Source organism: Cervus elaphus, chromosome 8 (assembly GCF_910594005.1).
Source record: "Cervus elaphus chromosome 8, mCerEla1.1, whole genome shotgun sequence".
In the NCBI taxonomy this organism is placed as follows: Eukaryota; Metazoa; Chordata; class Mammalia; order Artiodactyla; family Cervidae; genus Cervus; species Cervus elaphus.
The window spans coordinates 1034352-1052940 of NC_057822.1; the positions used below are offsets into that span (position 1 = coordinate 1034352).

Here is an 18589-nt window from a genome sequence, read left to right on the forward strand (position 1 = left end):
TAGACTTTTTTTTTTAATCCATTTTATTTTATTGTTTATTTTTAACCAGAGTGTAACTGCTTTACAAAGTTGTGTTCGTGTCTGAGGCACAGTGAGGAACATCAGCTACACACCCCCTCGCCCTCGGAGCCTTCTTCCCGCTGCCCCTCGTCGCCCGCCCAGGCCGGCAGAGAGCGCGGAGTGAGCCCCCGAGGCACGCAGCAGCTCCCGGCAGCCTTCTGCTCCCCGCACGGGACTGCATGCGTCAGTCTTAGCTCTCAGTTCATCCCCACGCCCCTTCCCCCGCAGCGTCCACACATCCGTCCTCCCCGTCGTGTCTCTGTTCCCACCCTGCAAACAGGTTCATCAGTCTCATTTTCCCAGGTTCCATATCCGCACGTGCATATACTACGTTTGTCCTTCCTGGTTCCTCTTTGAAGGGGTAGCCCAGTCTGTGACCTCAGCCTCACCTTCTCCTCTCTGATACCCTGTTTGGAACAGAGAGGCAGGTCTGGGTGGACCCAGGTGTCCGCGGCTCCAGGGAGGGATGGGGCCGGGGGACGACGCCTCAGACCCGCACCCCCGCTCGCAGGCTTCCGAAACCCCCAGCTCTTGCCAGGACGCTGACCGAGCCCGCCCGCCACCGGTCCTGGCATCAGTGCCAAACCTGGGTCCCGGTCCTGGGGCAGCTCCAGGACAGAGGAGGGGCCGAGGAGACATCGCGGGCCCCAGGGGAGGAGGGGCTGAGCCGCCGGGCCACGGACCGCAGGTGCTGACTCACGGCCTCCGCCGGCACTGGGCGGATAAAGGAAGCAGCCTGGGGCTTCCTGAGCTGCAGGGACGTGCACCAGCCAGCGATGGCCTGGGGGACGGTGGTCCACGTGGCCCCGGGGCAGCCCACCCACGCCGTGTGCGTGCTGGGCACCGAGACGCAGCTGGACGTCTACGGGTGAGCAGGGGACGCGCTGTGCCGCGGGTAGCTCTGGGGCTGCGGGTGAACGGGTTCTGCTTCAGGCTCCAGCCTCTGCGGCCACTGCCGGGTAGACGCCGGAGAGCTGAGATCCGAGCGGCCCTGGGCTTCTCCTGGGCTCAAGGCAGTGGCTCATCGCCACAGACAAGCGGGCTCCCCAGGGCCTCGCCGCAAGGGAGGAACAGCAGGCAAGCAGGACCGCGTCCCTGCACGCTCGAGGCCGTGGCGCTCAGAGCGGGTCCGCGACTCGCCTGAGGTCACGCAGTATGTGGATCCTGGAACCAGGTCTGGCCTCTGGATGTCACGGCCCCAGCCTGGTTCCCCTTGCAGTGTGTTGCCCTGCACTTCTCAGCCAAGCCTCCTCCTTGGGTATGTAATAGCATGGGTGTGATGGGACAGGTTCTGGCCTGGAGCGGCGGAGGCGGACACCCAGCCCTGCTATTGGTGAGCTGAGATGCCTGGGCAACTGAGCCTCAGTTCCTCATCTGTGAAATGGGGATTATACCCACTTTGTAGGGTGCTTGCAGGGACTGAGTGTGAAAAACTTGAAAGTGTTTGTTGAGTACTTACGACAGTGCTGGGCCTGCCGCTGGCTGTTCTTTTGTTCATTCATTCCTTCCCCAAATGCTGATTGAACCCCGATTGTGTCCAAGCCCCGCGCCCGGCTCTGGGCACACAGGGTGGTCTGAGCCGCTCGTGCTGGGCACGGCTGGGTCATTGCTGTGGTCAGTGGTCGCAGTGCCAGCCTCTGGCTTCCGCCACCACAGACGAGCACCTGCGCTTCGAGAAGGTGCCCAGAGGACTGTTTGGCACATTCCCTTGAGTGTCGCTTCCTGAAAAGGGGCAGCAGAACAGCAGCAGTTTGGGGCCTCCTGGGGACACGGAGGCTGACAGCAGGCCGAGAGGGTGAGGACTGGGGAGAGGAGGCCCGCCGCCATCCAGGCCACCCTGCTCCGGGGGAGGCTGTCCATCGGGGAGGCCTCGAGCCCGGGGCTCCAGCCCCGCTGCTCACAGTCACGGCTGATCCTCACGGCACGCTTGGCACACACAGCTCAGTCCAGCCCCCGTGAGGCAGGCAGCGCCGTTCCCGTCTTACGGAAGAGGAGGCTTGTTTTCACCTTTTACCTTTCGTTGTCCATTTTTTTCTATGTAGACTTTCTCTCTGTACTTGCCTTTTTGAAGACAACTGGCGGGACAGGAGGAGCCCCGGGGCCAGCAGCAGCGGGCCGGGCCCTGCCTCACCGTGTCCGTCTGTCCTCCCTGTCTGCCTCCTCCACAGCTCTGCCCCCAAGGGCTACACGTCCTTCAGCATCACCGCCTCCCCAGGAGTGGTCGTGGAGGTCGCCCACAGGCCTCCAGCCAAGAAGAGTCCCACAGGCTCGTCCCAGTGGCCCCTGGAGCCCGGGCTGGACGTGAGCCTGAAGCTGAGAGCGGCCAGCGAGAGCACCGGCGACCAGAAGGTGAGGGCAGCGCGGGGGGCCGGGAGGCGGGGCGGCCAGCAGGTCCTCGCAGGCCCGTCTGTCCGGCATCGACCCGCGGCCTCAGCCACGCTCAGAGCCTCCTTGACTCCGGGAGCGCTCATGACAGCTTGTTCCAGCCGTAGCATCCTCACATTGAGATGTCAGGGGGTTACGGAGGTCAGGGTTTTCATTAAATTTATTCATCCAGCAAATGTTTAATAAGCGCCTTCTCTTTGCCGGGCACTGTCAGACCCTGAAGATTTTAATGAACAAAAAAGGTGAGGCTGCAGCCTCTGTGGGGCTTACAGCCTATGGGCGAGAGCGTCACATAACATAAACAACTAGGAACGGTGCTGCCCGCTGGGAAGCTCAGAGTCCGGCAGCCGCAGGAAACTGGCCTTGCCCTTGCATTTGTCTTCGTGCGGCTGCTGTAACAAAGGACCACACTTTCAAAGCAGCAGAAACATGTCCTCTCACGTTTCTGGAGGACAGAAGTCTGAAACCAAGGTGTCACAGGACCGCGTTCTCTGGAATCAGCTCTCTGAGGAGAATCGGTCCTGTGCCTCTTCCAGCTGCTGCTGGCTGCTGGCAGCCCTAGACTGGCAGCCGCGTGGCTCCCGTCTCTGCCCCGTGGCCCAGACCTCCTCCTGTCTCTCTCTGCCTCCTTCTTGGCAGGACACTTGTCACTGGACTTAAGGCCTATCTGGGTAACACAGGATGATCTCAAGGTCCTTAATTACATCTGCAAACATCTTTTTTTTTCTTTTTTTCCCCAAATGGGGTCACATTCACAGGATCCAGGGATTAGGATGCGGACATATCTTTTGGGGAATCACCATTTGACCCGCTGTACTCACATTGACTACAGATGGATAATCAGGACCCCCCGGAGGTTCTCACACACAGATCTGGGCCAATAACCACTTGTTCCCAGCAGGGGAGGCCAAGCAGTCTCTCCCCGGGGGCAGAGAGCTGTTTCCCGTTGTAGGAACAGACCTTGGGCATCGAAGATGGTCAGCGAGTGAGTAACCAGGGTAAGCTTCCTGGAAGAAGCGGCAAGCTGAAGGGTGCTATGAATGACCTATTTAAGAGGGGAAAAAAGGAACAAGAGCTCAACGTGGAGGATGTGGCCTGAGTGCGCACTCTGGATAAGAGTGGGTGAGATGTGTGTCGGGGAAGCTGAAAAAGGCTTGTATGGAAAGAAAGGAGGGTGGAGAGAGCCAGTGTCAGAGGGTTTGGCATCCAGGACCTCTTCCTCTTGGGGCAACAGGAAGCCAACGGAAACCTGTCACTCAGGAGCAGCGAGGCCGTGTATGTACATTAGAAAGACCCACTGGCTGCAGTGGAGTGAGTCGATTAGATCCAGGCAGGGCAGCCAGTCAGGAGGTGGACGCCACAGTTCAGACGCAAGGTGACGGTAACTGTGACGTTTCTCTGGGTGCCCGCCATCTACAGGGCAGGTCCAGACACCTCAGTGTGGCCCCCGGGAGCCCTGCTTCCTCTGGGGGCAGCTCTTGGGTTTTGCTCTGGGGAACTCCCTTCCATCATCTTGCTTGGAAGTGTGGTTCCCCTGATGCTCGGCCGGGAGGGGCCGATCGGATTGGTTCCTCCTGGACTTGGATCCTTGGGAGATGGGGGTTGGTGTTTCTTGATCTCAACAGCACCTGCCCTGAAGAGGCCAGCCCCCGCTCAAAGCCCCTGCTCCCCAGTCCCTGGAGGGCTGGGGCCCCAGGCTTTCCGAGTCTGCTTCCTCAGGCCTCCTCCCTCCCGCTGAGGGCCAGTGTTCCCTGTGGCTGTCACCCCAGCCTCCCTCTCACGCCTCTCCCATCACACCCCCAACTGCTGGACTCTGCGCTCCCTCCTGGATCCCCCTCAAAGGGTGGCTCCCTGACACCAGGCAGGCAGAGTGAGCCCTGGGCCCCGGCTCCTGAAGGACCCTCTTCTATGCCTCACAGCCACTTGAGTGTGTTTCTGCCCCTCCAGTCCTGCCTGCTGGGGTGTTCCCAACAGGCTGGGGCCCCATCCTTGTCCCCTTGGACCCCCGCTCCGAGCTGGCACGTAACAGGCCATTTGGTGTTTGCTGAATGACTAAGGACGTCATTAGTGGTTCACCCCTGTTCCGCAGGTGCAGATTTCATACCATGGACCCGCGCCCACCCCGGTTGAAGCTCTGCTCTACCTCACTGGGGTCGGTAAGTGACGCCCAGCAGCTCGGAGCTCAGCCCCCTCCCCTCCACACACCCCGCATGGGAGAGACTGCACCCCGACGCTTACTTGAGACCAAGCGGAGAAAAGAATAATTTCTAGACAGCCATACATCTGGCAGTTCATAAACATTCCTCCCCGAGTCAGGAAACCACAAATACAGCTGGAGATAGGGCATTTGCAGGGAGGTTCAATTACATCTCAGTATTTTATTTCTCAGCTTAGGAATTGGCATGTGGATTTTTTACATGTGAGTCTCTATACCTTTTTGAAACCTCAAATATTTATGAGGAAAATAGATGATGATACTATCTTACACAATAATATAGACCAGTATCCCCCAAACAATTTACATCCCACCTTCACCATTTTTGCCATATCAGTGATCTATACTCATATTTGTTTAGTATTCTTCTTCAACTAAAGTGTTTTAACTTGCCCTCATTTTAGACAATAATATCATAATACCAGCATTATTTAAATGTACACTAAATATATGAACAACATGTGAAGCTTTCATTCATTTATTTCATAATAAATGTCATTTACTTATTTCATTAATAAATATGAATATAAATAAATTTCATTATTTCATTAAAACACATTTTAATAATTTTATTATCATTATTTAGCACTTACTCTATGGCTTTCCTGGTAGCTCAGACGGTAAAGCATCTGCCTGCAATGTGGGAGACCTGGGTTCGATCCCTGGGTCGGGAAGATCCCCTGGAGAAGGAAATGGCAACCCACTCCAGTATTAATGCCTGGAAAATCCCATGGACAGAGGAGGCTGGTGGGCTACAGCCCATGGGGTCGCAAAGAGTCGGACACAACTGAGTGACTTCACTTCACCATGCTGGACAGGGTGCCAAGACTTTACATTTAAACCTTGCAACAATCCAATGAAATTGCTACTATTATTAGCCCATTTTACAGGTGAAGAAACTGAGGTACAAGAGGTAAAGAGACCTGCCCAAGATCACACAGCTGGTTAGCAACGGAGCCAGGACGTTCTGGCCACCGAGTGCAGTGCTCTCTGGCCCAGCACTGGCACGTGGCTATGTGCGTTTTAAAAGGTCACCCAGGTCAATCTCATTCTGTGATCTCATGAGGTCACTGCACAATTGTCATTGGAATGACCGTGTGGTCATGTGTTCAGATGAGGGGAAAGCATATGCTCTCTCACCCGTGCCATCTGGACAGAGCAGGCATGTCTGAGGCTGTGATTTGTCCCACGGTACTCAGAACGAAAAGTCAGGTGGGACCGAAGCAACCACTGTGCCCCCTGCTGCAAGCTCACGGGGGGCTGAAGGTGGGGCCAGAGGCTGCTGTGGGGCGGCGAGGCGTCCTTGCAGGAGCTCTGCCTCATACACCCACTGGGGTGGCTGGGGACTCTTTCTGAAGCCCTGGGGTGGGGGGCGCACGGGGCAGACACGCAGGGTCTGGGTGGCACCCCGGTTGTGGCATGGCCTCCCACCCAAGGAGGATGCCTGTGGTCAGGAGCCCCTGCTCTTCTGCCTTGGGGCACACGGGGGGTCTTACACCCTGTGTCTCCTCTGAAGGTGAGGCAAAGAAGCCTTCGTGCAGGTGAGCCTTCTGGGGAAAGGACTGTCCATCTGGGGCCAGACCAAGTGCCCCACCCTTGGTCTGGTCTCCTCACCAACCCTGTCCTCTTATTTCCTGGGATTTCAGAAATCTCCTTGAGTGCAGACATCAGCCGCACCGGCAAAATGAAGCCCGCGGGAAGCGTGAAGGACCAGGTACACACAGCTTGACCTTGGCAGGGCCCTGAATGACCTCCTGCCTCTGCCGCCCCCTGGTGGTGATGGGATGAACAGCAGCGTGTTTCATATATCCAAGTTAATAGGCCAAGAAACACAAGTTTAGGAAGAAAAAGAAAATTAAAATCGCCAATACCATTATTGCTTTGGTTTATATAGGTCCCATCGAGTCTACAAAACTAGATTTTCATGATTGTAGATTCAGAGAATGTGTTATCCCACAAAACTAGATTCACCCAGTTCACACACAGCAAAGAAAATTTGCAGGCAGGGATGGACCCTGCCCAAAAACCTGGGCTGTGAATAAATCCCAGATGGCCCAGTAGTTAGGACTCCACACTTTCACTGCAGGGGTCCTAGGTTCAATCCCCGGCTGGAGAATTAAGATCCCTCATGTGGGACTTGCCAGTAATAAAGAATCCGCCTGCCAACGCAGGAGACATAAGAGATGCAGGTTCAATCCCTGGGTGGGGAAGATCTCCTGGAGAAGGACATGGCAACCCACTCCAGTATTCTTGCCTGGAAAATCCCATGGACAGAGGAGCCTGGCGGGGTGCAGTTCATGGGGTCGCAAAGAATCAGACACAACTGAACAAGTAAACAGCAACAACGTCCCTCATAGCATGGCCAAAAAAAAATCCCCTATAAATCCCCTACGCTAGAGTTTAGCGACTGGTGGGAGAGGTTCACACGGGGCGAATAACACAGAAAAGAGGCAATGGGTGGAGCAGGGAAGGGGCAGGTGGGGGCAGGGAGTGTGTGCTGCAGAAATGATGATGATAAGTTGTCTTAAACCTCAGGATAAACCTCATGGTGTCCCTGAAGCCTCAAAGCTGCCTGCACATTTTTATGCTGATTTGGACTTTAATTAACTAATTAATAATTTTTTTGGCCACGCTGCACAGCTTGCAAGATCTTAGTTTCCCTGCCCCAGGCGGTGAAAATCCCAAGACTTGTTCACTGGACCATCAGGGCAATCCCCATATGCTGGGTACACTTAAGGATGACAGGACCTGTCAAAAATTAAGATCCCCTTGTGGGATCAGTCACAGTGAAGGGAAGAACTGCAGCTCTGGGAGTGGCATCTGTCCTTCTGTCTTTCCCAAATTGCAGTCACTCCCTGGGGCAGAACGCTCTGCTACAGACAGAAGTGTCATCACTGTTGAGATTCTTGATGGGAGGGGTGCTTCATTTGCTTTCATCTTCGCACAGATAGCAATCAGCTGCTAAGAATAGTGCCCACACTTTCATGAAAGAGTTAATTAAGAATTTTCATAAGAGGAACTATTTAGATCTGAATCTTGACACAAACGTTTAGCTCAGCTTGGTTTCCTAATCCAACAGTTTTTAAAAGCTGTTGAAATCAATTTTACTGTCTTGGGCTCCTATCTTCATTTAAAAATTTTTTTAAAGATTTTTTTTATGTGGACCATTTTTAAAGTCTTTATTGTGTTACAATATTGCTTCTGTTCTATGTTTTGATCTTCTTGGCCACAAGGCATGTGGGGTCTTAGCCCCCTGACAGAGATCAAACCCATACCCCCAGCACCAGAAGGCAAAGTCTTAACCATTGAGCCACCAGGGAAGTCCCTTGGGTCCCTTTTATAAAATGCATGAACTGAATTTGTTTATGGTTTTGGGGGGAGGCAAAAATCCACTCTCAGGACCAAAATACAACCTGATGTGGGAGCAAGATGTGTAAACCATGTGAGACTGCAAGGTGCTAGGCAAGGTGGCGGGCTTCCCCAAGAGCGGGGCGGGCACACGTGTTCCTAAGTGTGCCCGTCTCTGCTGGGTCCACAGACGGCCTGGACCTGGGGCCCCCGTGGGCAGGGCGCCATCCTGCTGGTGAACTGTGACAGAGACAACCCCAACTCTTCCGCCGTGGACCACAAGGACGACCAGCTTGACGGCAACGGTAAAGACCCCCAAGATCTGGAGGAATAGGGCTTTTGTCTTCCTGTAAAGTCTTTCGTCCTGAGCCTTGCAACAGCCCTCAGACATGAGGCTTATTGGAAGCATGCTCTTGTCAGCACACAGGTTACGTAGGTGAAGGAATGGACAAGGGTCCTGAGAGGGCAAGTGACCCGCCCAAGGTCACTCAGCAGTCAGGGCAGGGCTGGGAGCAACGTCAAGTGTCCCGAGGCCTCCTCCAGGGCCCAGTTTCTATCCCTAGCCTGTTGCCCAACCCAAACTTCTGCTCGAAGGTCAAGCCTGGGGCCCCAAATAATTTAAAACGAAAGGCTGACCAGAGCCCCAAACTCAGGTCAGAGCGGCCCTGAGCCCCGGCCAGTCTGGGCAGTGCTCCAACCAGTTCAGAATTATTAGCTCAACTGATCCTTCAGCTCAAGGCTCAGAAGTATGTGTGGTTCTCATCCCCACTTTACAGATGGGAAAACTGAGGTACAGGGAAGTTAAGCAACTTGTCCCGGGTCACACAGCTAGTAAGGGTGCGGCTTGGGATCTGAGCCCGGGCATCCTGACACCAGGGCAGGTTTGGAGCCCCGCTGGCACACCTCTGAGCGGTGGCCAGGATGAAGACGCACGGCCCACCCGCACTGGAGGAGGGCGCCCAGGGAGTGAGCTCATCTGGCCAGGGCGGCAGCTACTGCCTTCCTGCGGGAGTTGCTAGCATGGCCTAGATGGATGCAGTCTGAAGTCACGTGCAGTTGGCGTGTCCTGCCAGGAGGCAGCGTCTCCAGGGCGCCTGGCACACACGTACCCGTGTGGACCCTCCCAGGATGCCAGGTGCTGTAACACGGGCTTTGCGCCCGGGGCCGCACCCTCTCTGTGCGGGCTCTGTGCTTAGCCCCGCGTGCTGACAAGGAAGCCGAGGCGTGGACGCGGAAACAACCCCCCACGCTCACGCAGACCGGGGCTCGCACCCTGCCCGCTCCAGCGCCCTTCACCACACGACTCTCGTCCGGCTCTGCCTTCCCCACGTCTTTGTCAGAGACCGCTCAGGCTGGTTCATTTCCCACGCAGGCCCCAGGGAGAAACTTCTCCACTCATTCACTCCGTAAATAATCATTGATCACCTACCTGCCTTCTGCTAGGCATTGGTCTAGAGGCTTCTCAGAGCTGGAAACAAAGATAGATGTGGTTTTTGCCTCGCCAAGCTAACAGCCTAAGCTCATCCTGATGGGAGAGGGCATATCCAAAACCTTGATTCACTTTAATTCTAAAATGAAAACTGTCACTTAAAAACTGGAAAGAGCATAAAGAAAATAAAGCCAGGTGCCGAGATGAAGGGTGGTCCTGGGGGGAGGGTGGTCTCAGGGGCCGACGTCCAGGCCACGCCCTTCTCTTTCCAGACCTGAAGGACCTGTCCCTGGTCACCCTGAGCACCAAGACCCCCGGGGACTTTTTCAGCAAGCACCAGCTGGTGTTGCACGTGGCCAAGTCTGAGATGGACAAAGTCAGGGTGTTTCAGGACAATGGTGAGTCGGCTCCGGCTGTCACCTCAGTGCTGCCTTCCCGCCCCCGCCAGAGGGACTCGGCCTCTTCACACGCTCTTCCGGGAAAAATTCCCGAGCACCTACCACATGCCAGCTTCTAAGAATCGAGGAAGCAGCAGGGAGCAACTTGGAGGGCCTCTCTGAAAAGGTTGGCGCAGACAAAATGCAGGCGGCAAGATGAGGTCCGGGGCCGGGTGAGCGCAGAGTAGGGCACGCTCTCCCCCCCAAGCACTGCCGTAGCTGATCTTGTGTGTCTGTCTCTTCTCTCTCTCACACACGCACTTGCACAAACACACACAGAAGACTCATTTGCAGGAGCTGTTTTGTTCTTATGTTTTAAAGCAACCGGGTTTTTTGTTTGTTTTCTATTTTTTTTTTTTTTTTGGCCACGTCATGTGGCATGCAAGACCCTAGTTCCCCAACCAGGGGTTGAACCCCCTCCCCCTGCAGTGGAAGTGCGGCGTCTTACCCATGGGACTGCCAGAGAAGTTCCCACAGAGGTTATTGAATCCAAGCTGACTGCACATAATAACTGTAACATGTAATCATTCGTTCAACAATCTGCTGATCAGAAACATCAGTAGCTTCTCAGTGGCTCAGGGGCACCTGCCACCGAGCGCTAGGTCAGCTCTAGGCACAGGGAACAGAGCGAAGACCTTAGCAAAGTCTCTGCCCTCAGCGGGATCCGTGAAAAGTCGTCGTCTGCAGCCTCAGATGGCGTTAAATGCTGCACAGAAGGAGGCAGTGGGGAGGGAGAGGGCGGTCAGGGAGGCCCCCCAGAAGGTCGCTGAGCAGAGGGAGATGGAGGAACACCAGGGGACGGCACTCTGGGCAGAGGGGACCGCGGATGCAAAGGCCCTGAGGGGGGCTGTGCCCGCGGGCTCGAGGACACAGGGCGACCAGTGTGCTGGGAGCGGCAGGCAAGGTTTACGAGGGTGAACAGGGCAGAGAAGAAAGGCCAGAGGCGAGGGGCCGGGTCACGGAGGCAGGAAGTGCCTGCGGCTTCTTGTCTGTACGGGTGGGGGCCCAAGAGGGCTGTGCCGAGGAGCACCCCGACCTGACTTACTTCCATTCAGACCACAGGGATTAGACTGACATTGGTTTGGCCACAAACCAACTCCTTGCCTTTGCGGAGGTATCACCTCCTCTAGGAAGGTACCACCTGACCTTCCAGCACGTATTTCTGTCTGTGATTTTGACTATCTTTTCTTCTCCCTACTGTGGCGCCAGTGGTGAAGAACCCGCCTGCCGATGCAGGAGACATAAGAGACATGGGTTCGATCCCTGGATCGGGAACATGCCCTGGAGGAGGGCACGGCAGCCCACTCTCAGTATTCTTGCCTGGAGAATCTCTTGGACTGAGAAGCCTGGTGGGCTAGGGTCCATAGGGTCACAAAGAGAGACACGAAGGAGTGACTTAGCAAGGACGCACTTACTCAGTAGACTGTGCGCTCCCTGGGGCCAAGGACAAGACTGTCTCCCAGATCCTTTGGGGTCCCTGCGAGCAGGTGAAAGGCAGGGAGTGGACGAGTGAAAGAATGAACTATCATGTATGCTGGGCTTTCTGTAACGCTGGGTGACTCAGGCACCCCCCACTCCACTCCTGGGTCTCCATGCAGTGATGTCGCGGCCGAGGCTCAGTCCTTTCCCCCTGAGGAGGGGCTCGGGCTCTTCAGAGACAGGGCCGCAGCGCTGACCCCCTGCCCGCTCCTAGGCGGCCGGCAGCCCTCCCGGTACAGCGCGGTCCTGGGGCCAGAGCGCCCGTCTCACGCGCTGGAGCTCCCGGGCGGCCAGTGCAGCACGCACTTCTACGCGGAGGGCCTGGCCTTCCCCGACGCCAGCTTCCCCGGGCTCGTCTCCCTCCACCTCTCCCTGCTGGACACGTCCAACCCGGTAGGCTCGGGGCCGGCGGGCTGGGCTTCCGGGCCCCGCCCCGCTGGGGAGGGGGCTTCCCGTGGCCCCAGGGCCTGGCGGCTCTCACAGCCCCTCTCTCTCCCTACCGTCCCCCCGACGCCGCCGCAGGAGCTCCCCCAAAGCCTGCTTTTCCAGGACAGCGTGGTGTTCCGTGTGGCCCCCTGGATCATGACCCCCAACACCCAGCCCCCGAAGGAGGTGTACGTGTGCAGGTGAGGGGCCCTGACCCCCCAGGGAGACCCCGGAGCTTCGTGCCGGGCGGCGTGGATGGGGGTAGGGGTGCTCTGCACTTGTTTGGAGCCATAGGCGGGCAGGGAAGTCATCGTGGGCGGTGTTTCCACATCACTCTCCACCCCGGAGGCATCCTGAGGGCTGCTTTAGCACCTGGGGGCCTTCGGACTTTGCCAGACTGGGAAGATGAGAACTCTGGTCCTCCGGGCGAGGCCTCTGGGCTCCCACGAGGGTGGCCCTGCACGCGGTACACCAGCGCTCATTTGAGATGCAGGATCCTGACCAACCTCTGAGCTTCCGTTCTCCACCCAGGGGCAGGACACAGGGCGGGGCGGGCGCCCTGGGTGTCCATCCTGCGGTCAGGGAGCCCCTGGTAACCACGCAGGGCCTCGGGGCCTTCCCCCCGCCTCTTCCTGCCGCTTGGGGGAAGGAGGGCTGCGAATGTAACCTAGTGGTCAGGAGGCAGCCTGGACCAGAATGCACGTGGTGTGGCCTTGACTCTCCCCTCCCCGCTCTGCCGTGCCCGCTGGTTCCCCTCCTGGGTTGTCAGCAGAGTTCAGGGACACAGCGGGCTGAGAGCAGAGAGACAGGGCGAGCGGGGGTCTCCATCGGGCTCCAGAGGTCTCGAAGCACCTTCTGTGGGGGTCCCCTCCTCTGTCCAGGCCTCAGCTCCTGCTCCGCCCTTAGTCCAGCTCGCCTCCCCAGAGCCCAGCCAAGGCCCCTGGGTGCAGAATCAGGGGCACTAAGGACCTTTTCTTTTTTCCTGATCTTTCTAGGTTATTTGAAAACGAGGACTTCCTGGCGTCACTGACCGCACTGGCCAAGAAAGCCAAGTGCAAGCTGATCGTCTGTGCGCAGGAGGAGAGCGTGGACGACCGGTGGATGCAGGTGCGTGCCCTCGGGGCAGGCGGGCTGGGCACGCGGGAGGCGCGCCCAAGGGTCAAGGGACACGGCGCCCCGGCTCCACGGGCTTGGCCCTGCACCCCGCTGGCCACCCTTCCTCAGCTGGGCGGGGAGTTAGCCTCCAGCGTCCCCGCATACGGGGGAGGCTCAGGAAAGTGACCCTACTGACATTTACGGCGTCCATGGCCTGCTAGCCGAGCCACCGAGATGACCTCCTTCCTGCCTGAAAACTCTCAGATGACCTCAGGAAACTAAACAAATGCTGCAAAGCTCGGGGGCTGGGGCTTAAGCGGCCGGTCAGGCCCCGCTTCCACGCCAGCTGCCTGGGGCTCGGCCTCCAGGCCAGGCCGCACCCCTGCTCCAGCATCTTCTGCGGCACCTGTCTCCCCCTCTCAGCTCCCTCCCCATCGGGCTGCCCCGTGTCCAGCACCCTGGATCAGCACTCCTTTCTCATCCCCACATGTGGCCTCCGTGGTGGCTCAGACGGTAGAGAATCTGCCTGCGATGCAGAAGACCCGGGTCGGATCCCTGGGTCAGGAGGATCCCTGGGTCAGGAGGATCCCCTGGAGGAGGAAATGACAACCCACTCCAGTGTTCTTGCCTGGAGAATCCCATGGACAGAGGAGCCTGATGGGCTACAGTCCACGGGGTCCCAAACAGTCGGACGCGACTGAAGCATCTAACACACACACAACCCCCAAATAACACCCTCTCTTCCTTTCTTTCCACCTGTGTTAGATCAAACTAGATGAAGTGGCTGAAGTGTCACCATTTTTTATCTCAGAGAATGGCAGTTTGAACCTCCAAGATGGTTCAGCCTAATAGTGTTTTACGTCCAACGTCACTCCTCCCGGCTGGAATACAAGCGGGGTGTGCACCCGATCCATTCTGCGCCCTCCCGTCTCTGTCCCAGGGGCTCAGCTGGGGCCTTACCCGCCCTCTTCTGGGGCAGGATTACCTCTGCCCGCCAGGCCCCAACTCAGCAGTGCTCTTTCATTATTATTATCCAGTTGTGGGCTTCCCTTGTGGCCCAGCTGGTAAAGAATCCGCCTGCAATGCAGGAGACCTGGGTTCGATCCCTGGGTTGGGAAGATCCCCTGGAGAGGGGAACAGCTCCCCCCTCCAGTATCCTGGCCTGGAGAATCCCATGGCCTGTATAGTCCGAGGGGCTGCAGAGTCGGACAGGACTGAGCGCCTCCTACCCACTCTCGTTGTTCCTTTGTGTTGGGGAATAGGTGCTTTGCGATGTTGTGTTAGTTTCCACTCTACAGCAAAGTGTCCGACCCTTTGCGACCCCATGGACTGCAGCCCGCCAGGCTCCTCTGGCCATGGGATTCTCCAGGCCAGAGTACTGGAGGGGGTAGCCATGCCCTCCTCCAGGGGATCTTCCTGACCCAAGGATCAACCCGGGGTCTCCCACATTTCGAGTGGACTCTTTACCCTCTGAGCCAGCAGGGAAGCCCGAGAATACTGGAGTGGGTAGCCTATCCCTTCTCCAGCAGATCTTCCCGACCCAAGAATTGAACTGGGGCCTCCTGCATTGCAGGTGGATTCTTTACCAGCTGGGCCACCGGGGGAGGCCACACATACGCGTGTATCTCCCCCTCCTTAGATCCTCTTCCACTTAGCTCACCACAGAGCGCTGAGTGGAGTCCCCTGTGCCACGGCAGAGCCTGTTTAAGGAGTCTCCCCTGCGCCATCCCGGCTGCGCTGGGAGTCCCTCTGTGTCCCCCGGACCCTCACCTCCCTCCCATCCCCTCCTAGCACTGGGTGCTGGACACCCAGCTCTTGGGTGTCCCCTCGAGCTCAGGGCCTGTGGCTGGTACACGGTGGGTCCCTGGCACCCACCAGGAGCAAGAGTGATGGGCACCCGGGTTGACTCCTCTGAACGCGGGTTCACGTACAGGACAGTAAGCTCCGCTTTCCCAGAGCCCCTCTTCTGGGGTTGAATAACCCCCGTGCATTTGCCCTTGACCCCACGGGGAGAGAGAGCGGATGGTTCTGCAGCCCTGATCCCTGCGCTGGGTGTCGGGACCCAGGCCGCACGTGTGACAGCCTCCCTGCCCCTCTCCCCGTGCAGGACGAGATGGAGATCGGCTACACACAAGCCCCGCACAGGACGCTGCCCGTGGTCTTTGACTCTCCGAGGAACAGAGGCCTGAAGGACTTCCCCATCAAGTGCCTGCTGGTACGTGCCGCGCGGGGGGCGGAGCGCAGCGCCGAACGCCCGCCTCCGCCTCCTTCCTCGCTCCCATGCCCCGCCCCACACCGAGGACCCGCGGGCGCCTAGGCCCGCACACGGGCGGAGGGGCAGTTTTTAAAAACTATCTGACTTATCTGTCGTTATCTATTTTTTTAAGTTTGTATTTCTGTGTGTGTGTGCCTGCTCGGTAGCGTCCAGCTCTTTGCAACCCCCTGGACTATGGATAGCCAGTCTCCTCTGTCCATGGGACTCTCCAGGCCAGAATACTGGAGTGGGTCACCATTTCCTCCTCCAGGGGATCTTCCCAACCCAGGGGTCGAACCCAAGTCTCCTGCATTGGCAGGCGGGTTCTTTACCGCTGAGCCACCTGGGAAGCCCTTTTTAAAGTTACTATTTTATTTTAATTTTCTTTTTCAGCTGCATGGGTTGACATGCAGGATCTTAGTTCCCTGACCGGGGGTCACACCCGCACTCCCTGTGTTGGAAGAGCAAATCTTAGCCACTGAATCTTCAGAAAGCCTCTGGCTGGGATATTTTTGTTCTGTGGTGACATCTGGGTTCGCCTTTCCCAAAGTCCTTTCTGGCTATGAGCTCAGTTTGTCCCTCAAGGAAACCCTGCTGAGCACGTAGGTCAGTGGGCCTTCTTGTTCCACTGCACACGCTCCTGGGACCTCCCTGGTGTCCAGTGGTGAGGACTCTGCACTCCTGCTGTACGGGGCACAGGTTCAATCCCCGGTCAGGGAACTAAGGTCCTTCATGCCTCGTGGTGTAGCCCAAAGAAAAAAGATGCTCTTCTGCAAGGTGGGGGTGGGGCCCGGGCCAGAACCTTCCTCAGCACCCAGCGTGAGGCTCTGTCTTTTGGGTGGGAGCGTGACTTTCAAGGGCTCCCCTTGTGACATGCAGAGTGTTCAGGCCCAGAGTGGTCATTTCTTCAGGGTGACTTTATCAGCCAAGGTCTCGATGAGTGTTTAGCGGGTGGAGTGAGGGCATATCAGTGAGTCCTGCTTGATGAACCGGGTAGCTTCCTGCAAACTCAGCACAGAATAATAAAAACAAGAACAACAATAATAATGGTCACATCTTGGGGCTCACATCCTGTGGCAGTTGCAGTGCTGAATGCCTACATGACCTCATTTAATTTCTCTGACAACCTCTGATAGTAGGTACTATTACTAGGCCCATTTTATAGATGAAAAAACTGAGGCTCAAAAGGTGAAGCGGCTTTCTCGAGCTCATACAAAAAGATGGTTAAGTTGGAATTCAAACCAGGCCAGGACCACCCTGCCCCCTGCTTTCCCAGGAAGACCCCAAGCTGTGCTCTGAGCCCTGACAGCCCCCTGACCTCAGGCGCCCAGGGAAGACGGAGGAAAGAGTGTGGGGTGCAAGCTCTGCCGCAGTGAATGGCTTTCCAGGGAGCATTCCGTTCCCCAAAGGGAAAGGGGGTGACCTTGCCCACGCAGGAGGCTCTGAAAGGAAGCTTGAGTTTAACTCGCTGGCTCTCCTGTGCTGAGTGGTGCCGATGCAGGGGTTTAGTTGGGGTCGTGATGTCTCTGCCATTCGGTTCAGTTCAGTTCAATTCAGTCGCTCAGTCGTATCCAACTCTTTACATCCCCATGGACTGCAGCACGTCAGGCCTCCCTGTCCATCACCAACTCCCAAAGCTTACTCAAATTCATGTTCATCGAGTCGGTGATGCCATCCAATCATCTCATCCTCTGTCGTCCCCTTCTCCTCCCGCCTTCAGTCTTGCCCAGCATCAGGGTCTTTTTCAATAAGTGAGTTCTTCCCATCAGGTGTACAAAGTATTGGAGCTTCAGCTTCAGCTTCTGTCCTTCCAATGAATATTCAGGACTGATTTCCTTTAGGATGGACTAATTGGATCTCCTTGCAGCCCAAGGGACTCTCAAAAGAGTCTTCTCCAACACCACAGTTCAAAAGCATCAATTCTTCAGCACTCAGCTTTCTTTATACTCCAACTCTCACATCCATACGTGACCACTGGAAAAACCATAGCTTTGACTAGATGAAACTTTGTTGGCAAAGTAATGTCTCTGCTTTTTAATATGCTGTCTAGGTTGGTCATAGCTTTTCTTTCAAGGAGTAAGCATCTTTTAATTTCATGGCTGCAGTCACCATCTGCAGTGATTTTGGAGCCCAAGAAAATAAAGTCTGTCACGGTTTCCACTGTTTCCCGATCTATCTGCCATGAAGTGATGGGACCAGATGCCGTGATCTTCGTTTTCTGAATGTTGAGCTTTAAGCCAGCTTTTTCACTCTCCTCTTTCACTTTCATCAAGAGGCTCTTTAGTTCCTCTTCACTTGCTGCCATAAGGCTGGTGTCATCTGCATATCTGAAGTTATTGATATTTCTCCCAGCAATGTTGATTCCAGCTTGTGCTTCATCCAGCCCAGCATTTCTCATGATGTACTCTGCATAGAAGTTAAATAAGCAGGGTGACAATATACAGCCTTGATGTACTCCTTTCCCGATTTGGAATCAATCTGTTATTCCATGTCCTGTTCTGACTGTTGCTTCTTCACCTGCATACAGATTTCTCAGAAGGCAGGTAAGGTACTCTGGTATTCCCATCTCTTTAAGAATTTTCCACAGTTTCTTATGATCCACACAGTCAAAAGCTTTGGCATAGTCATTAAAGCAGAAATAGATGTTTTTCTGGAACTCTCTTGCTTGTTCGATGATCCAACAGATGTTGGCAAATTGATCTCTGGTTCCTCTGCCTTTTCTAAATCCAGCTTGAACATCTGGAAGTTCTCGGTTCATGTTCTGTTGAAGCCTGGCTTGGAGAATTTTGAGCATCACTTTGCTGGTGTGTGAAATGAGTGCAGTTGTGCGGTAGTTTGAACATGCCTTGGCACTGCCTGTCTCTGGGGCTGGACTGAAGACTGCGCCCCCACAGACAGCCTCGGTGGAGGGAGGCCGTGGTGGTGCCTCAGCCCCGCGTGCCTGGGGTGTCAGTCACGTGCTCAGTCGCTCAGCCGTGTCCAGCTCCTTGTGACCCCGTGGACTGCAGCCCGCCAGGCTCCTCTGTCCAAGGAATTCTCCAGGCAAGAACACTGGAGTGGGGAGCCGTTCCCTCCTCCAGGGGATCTTCCCAACCCAGGGATTGAACCCAGGTCTTCTGCATCGCAGGTGGATTCTTTACCGTCTGAGCCACCAGGTCTGGGGTATCTTGACTCAAATCACTCAGGAAAAGAATTGGGGATAAAGGGTAGGGACTTCCCTGGGCTTTCCTGGCGGCTCAGATGGTAAAGAGTGCATCTACCCTTCAGGAGGTGCAGGTTCGATCCCTGGGAACGGCTGCCCACTCCAGTATTCTTGCCTGAAGAATTCCACAGACAGAGGAGTCTGGCGGGCTACAGTCCATGGGGTCACAAAGAGTCAGGCCGGACTGCGCGACTAACGCTTTCACACTTGCTTTTCCAGGGACTTCCCTGGTGGCTCAGTGACTAAGAATCCTCCTTGC

General features: G+C 56.1%; 1 protein-coding gene across 3 annotated transcripts in view; it reads left to right on the plus strand.

The window, feature by feature from the left end:
* Positions 1-747: 747 nt before the first annotated feature.
* The window catches only part of PADI4 (peptidyl arginine deiminase 4), a 28871-nt gene continuing 11029 nt past the window's right edge, over positions 748-18589 (plus strand). The window contains exons 1-10 of one of the 3 annotated variants that reach the window (XM_043908948.1): positions 748-928; positions 2229-2409; positions 4535-4601; positions 6307-6374; positions 8199-8313; positions 9710-9835; positions 11568-11746; positions 11876-11979; positions 12775-12886; positions 14982-15089. In XM_043908948.1, coding sequence (XP_043764883.1) covers positions 837-928; positions 2229-2409; positions 4535-4601; positions 6307-6374; positions 8199-8313; positions 9710-9835; positions 11568-11746; positions 11876-11979; positions 12775-12886; positions 14982-15089 — 1152 coding nt within the window. In that variant the 5' untranslated portion in view covers positions 748-836. The remainder of the gene's footprint in view (positions 929-2228; positions 2410-4534; positions 4602-6306; positions 6375-8198; positions 8314-9709; positions 9836-11567; positions 11747-11875; positions 11980-12774; positions 12887-14981; positions 15090-18589) is intronic. The other 2 variants (XM_043908945.1, XM_043908946.1) reach the window with 2 other exon arrangements.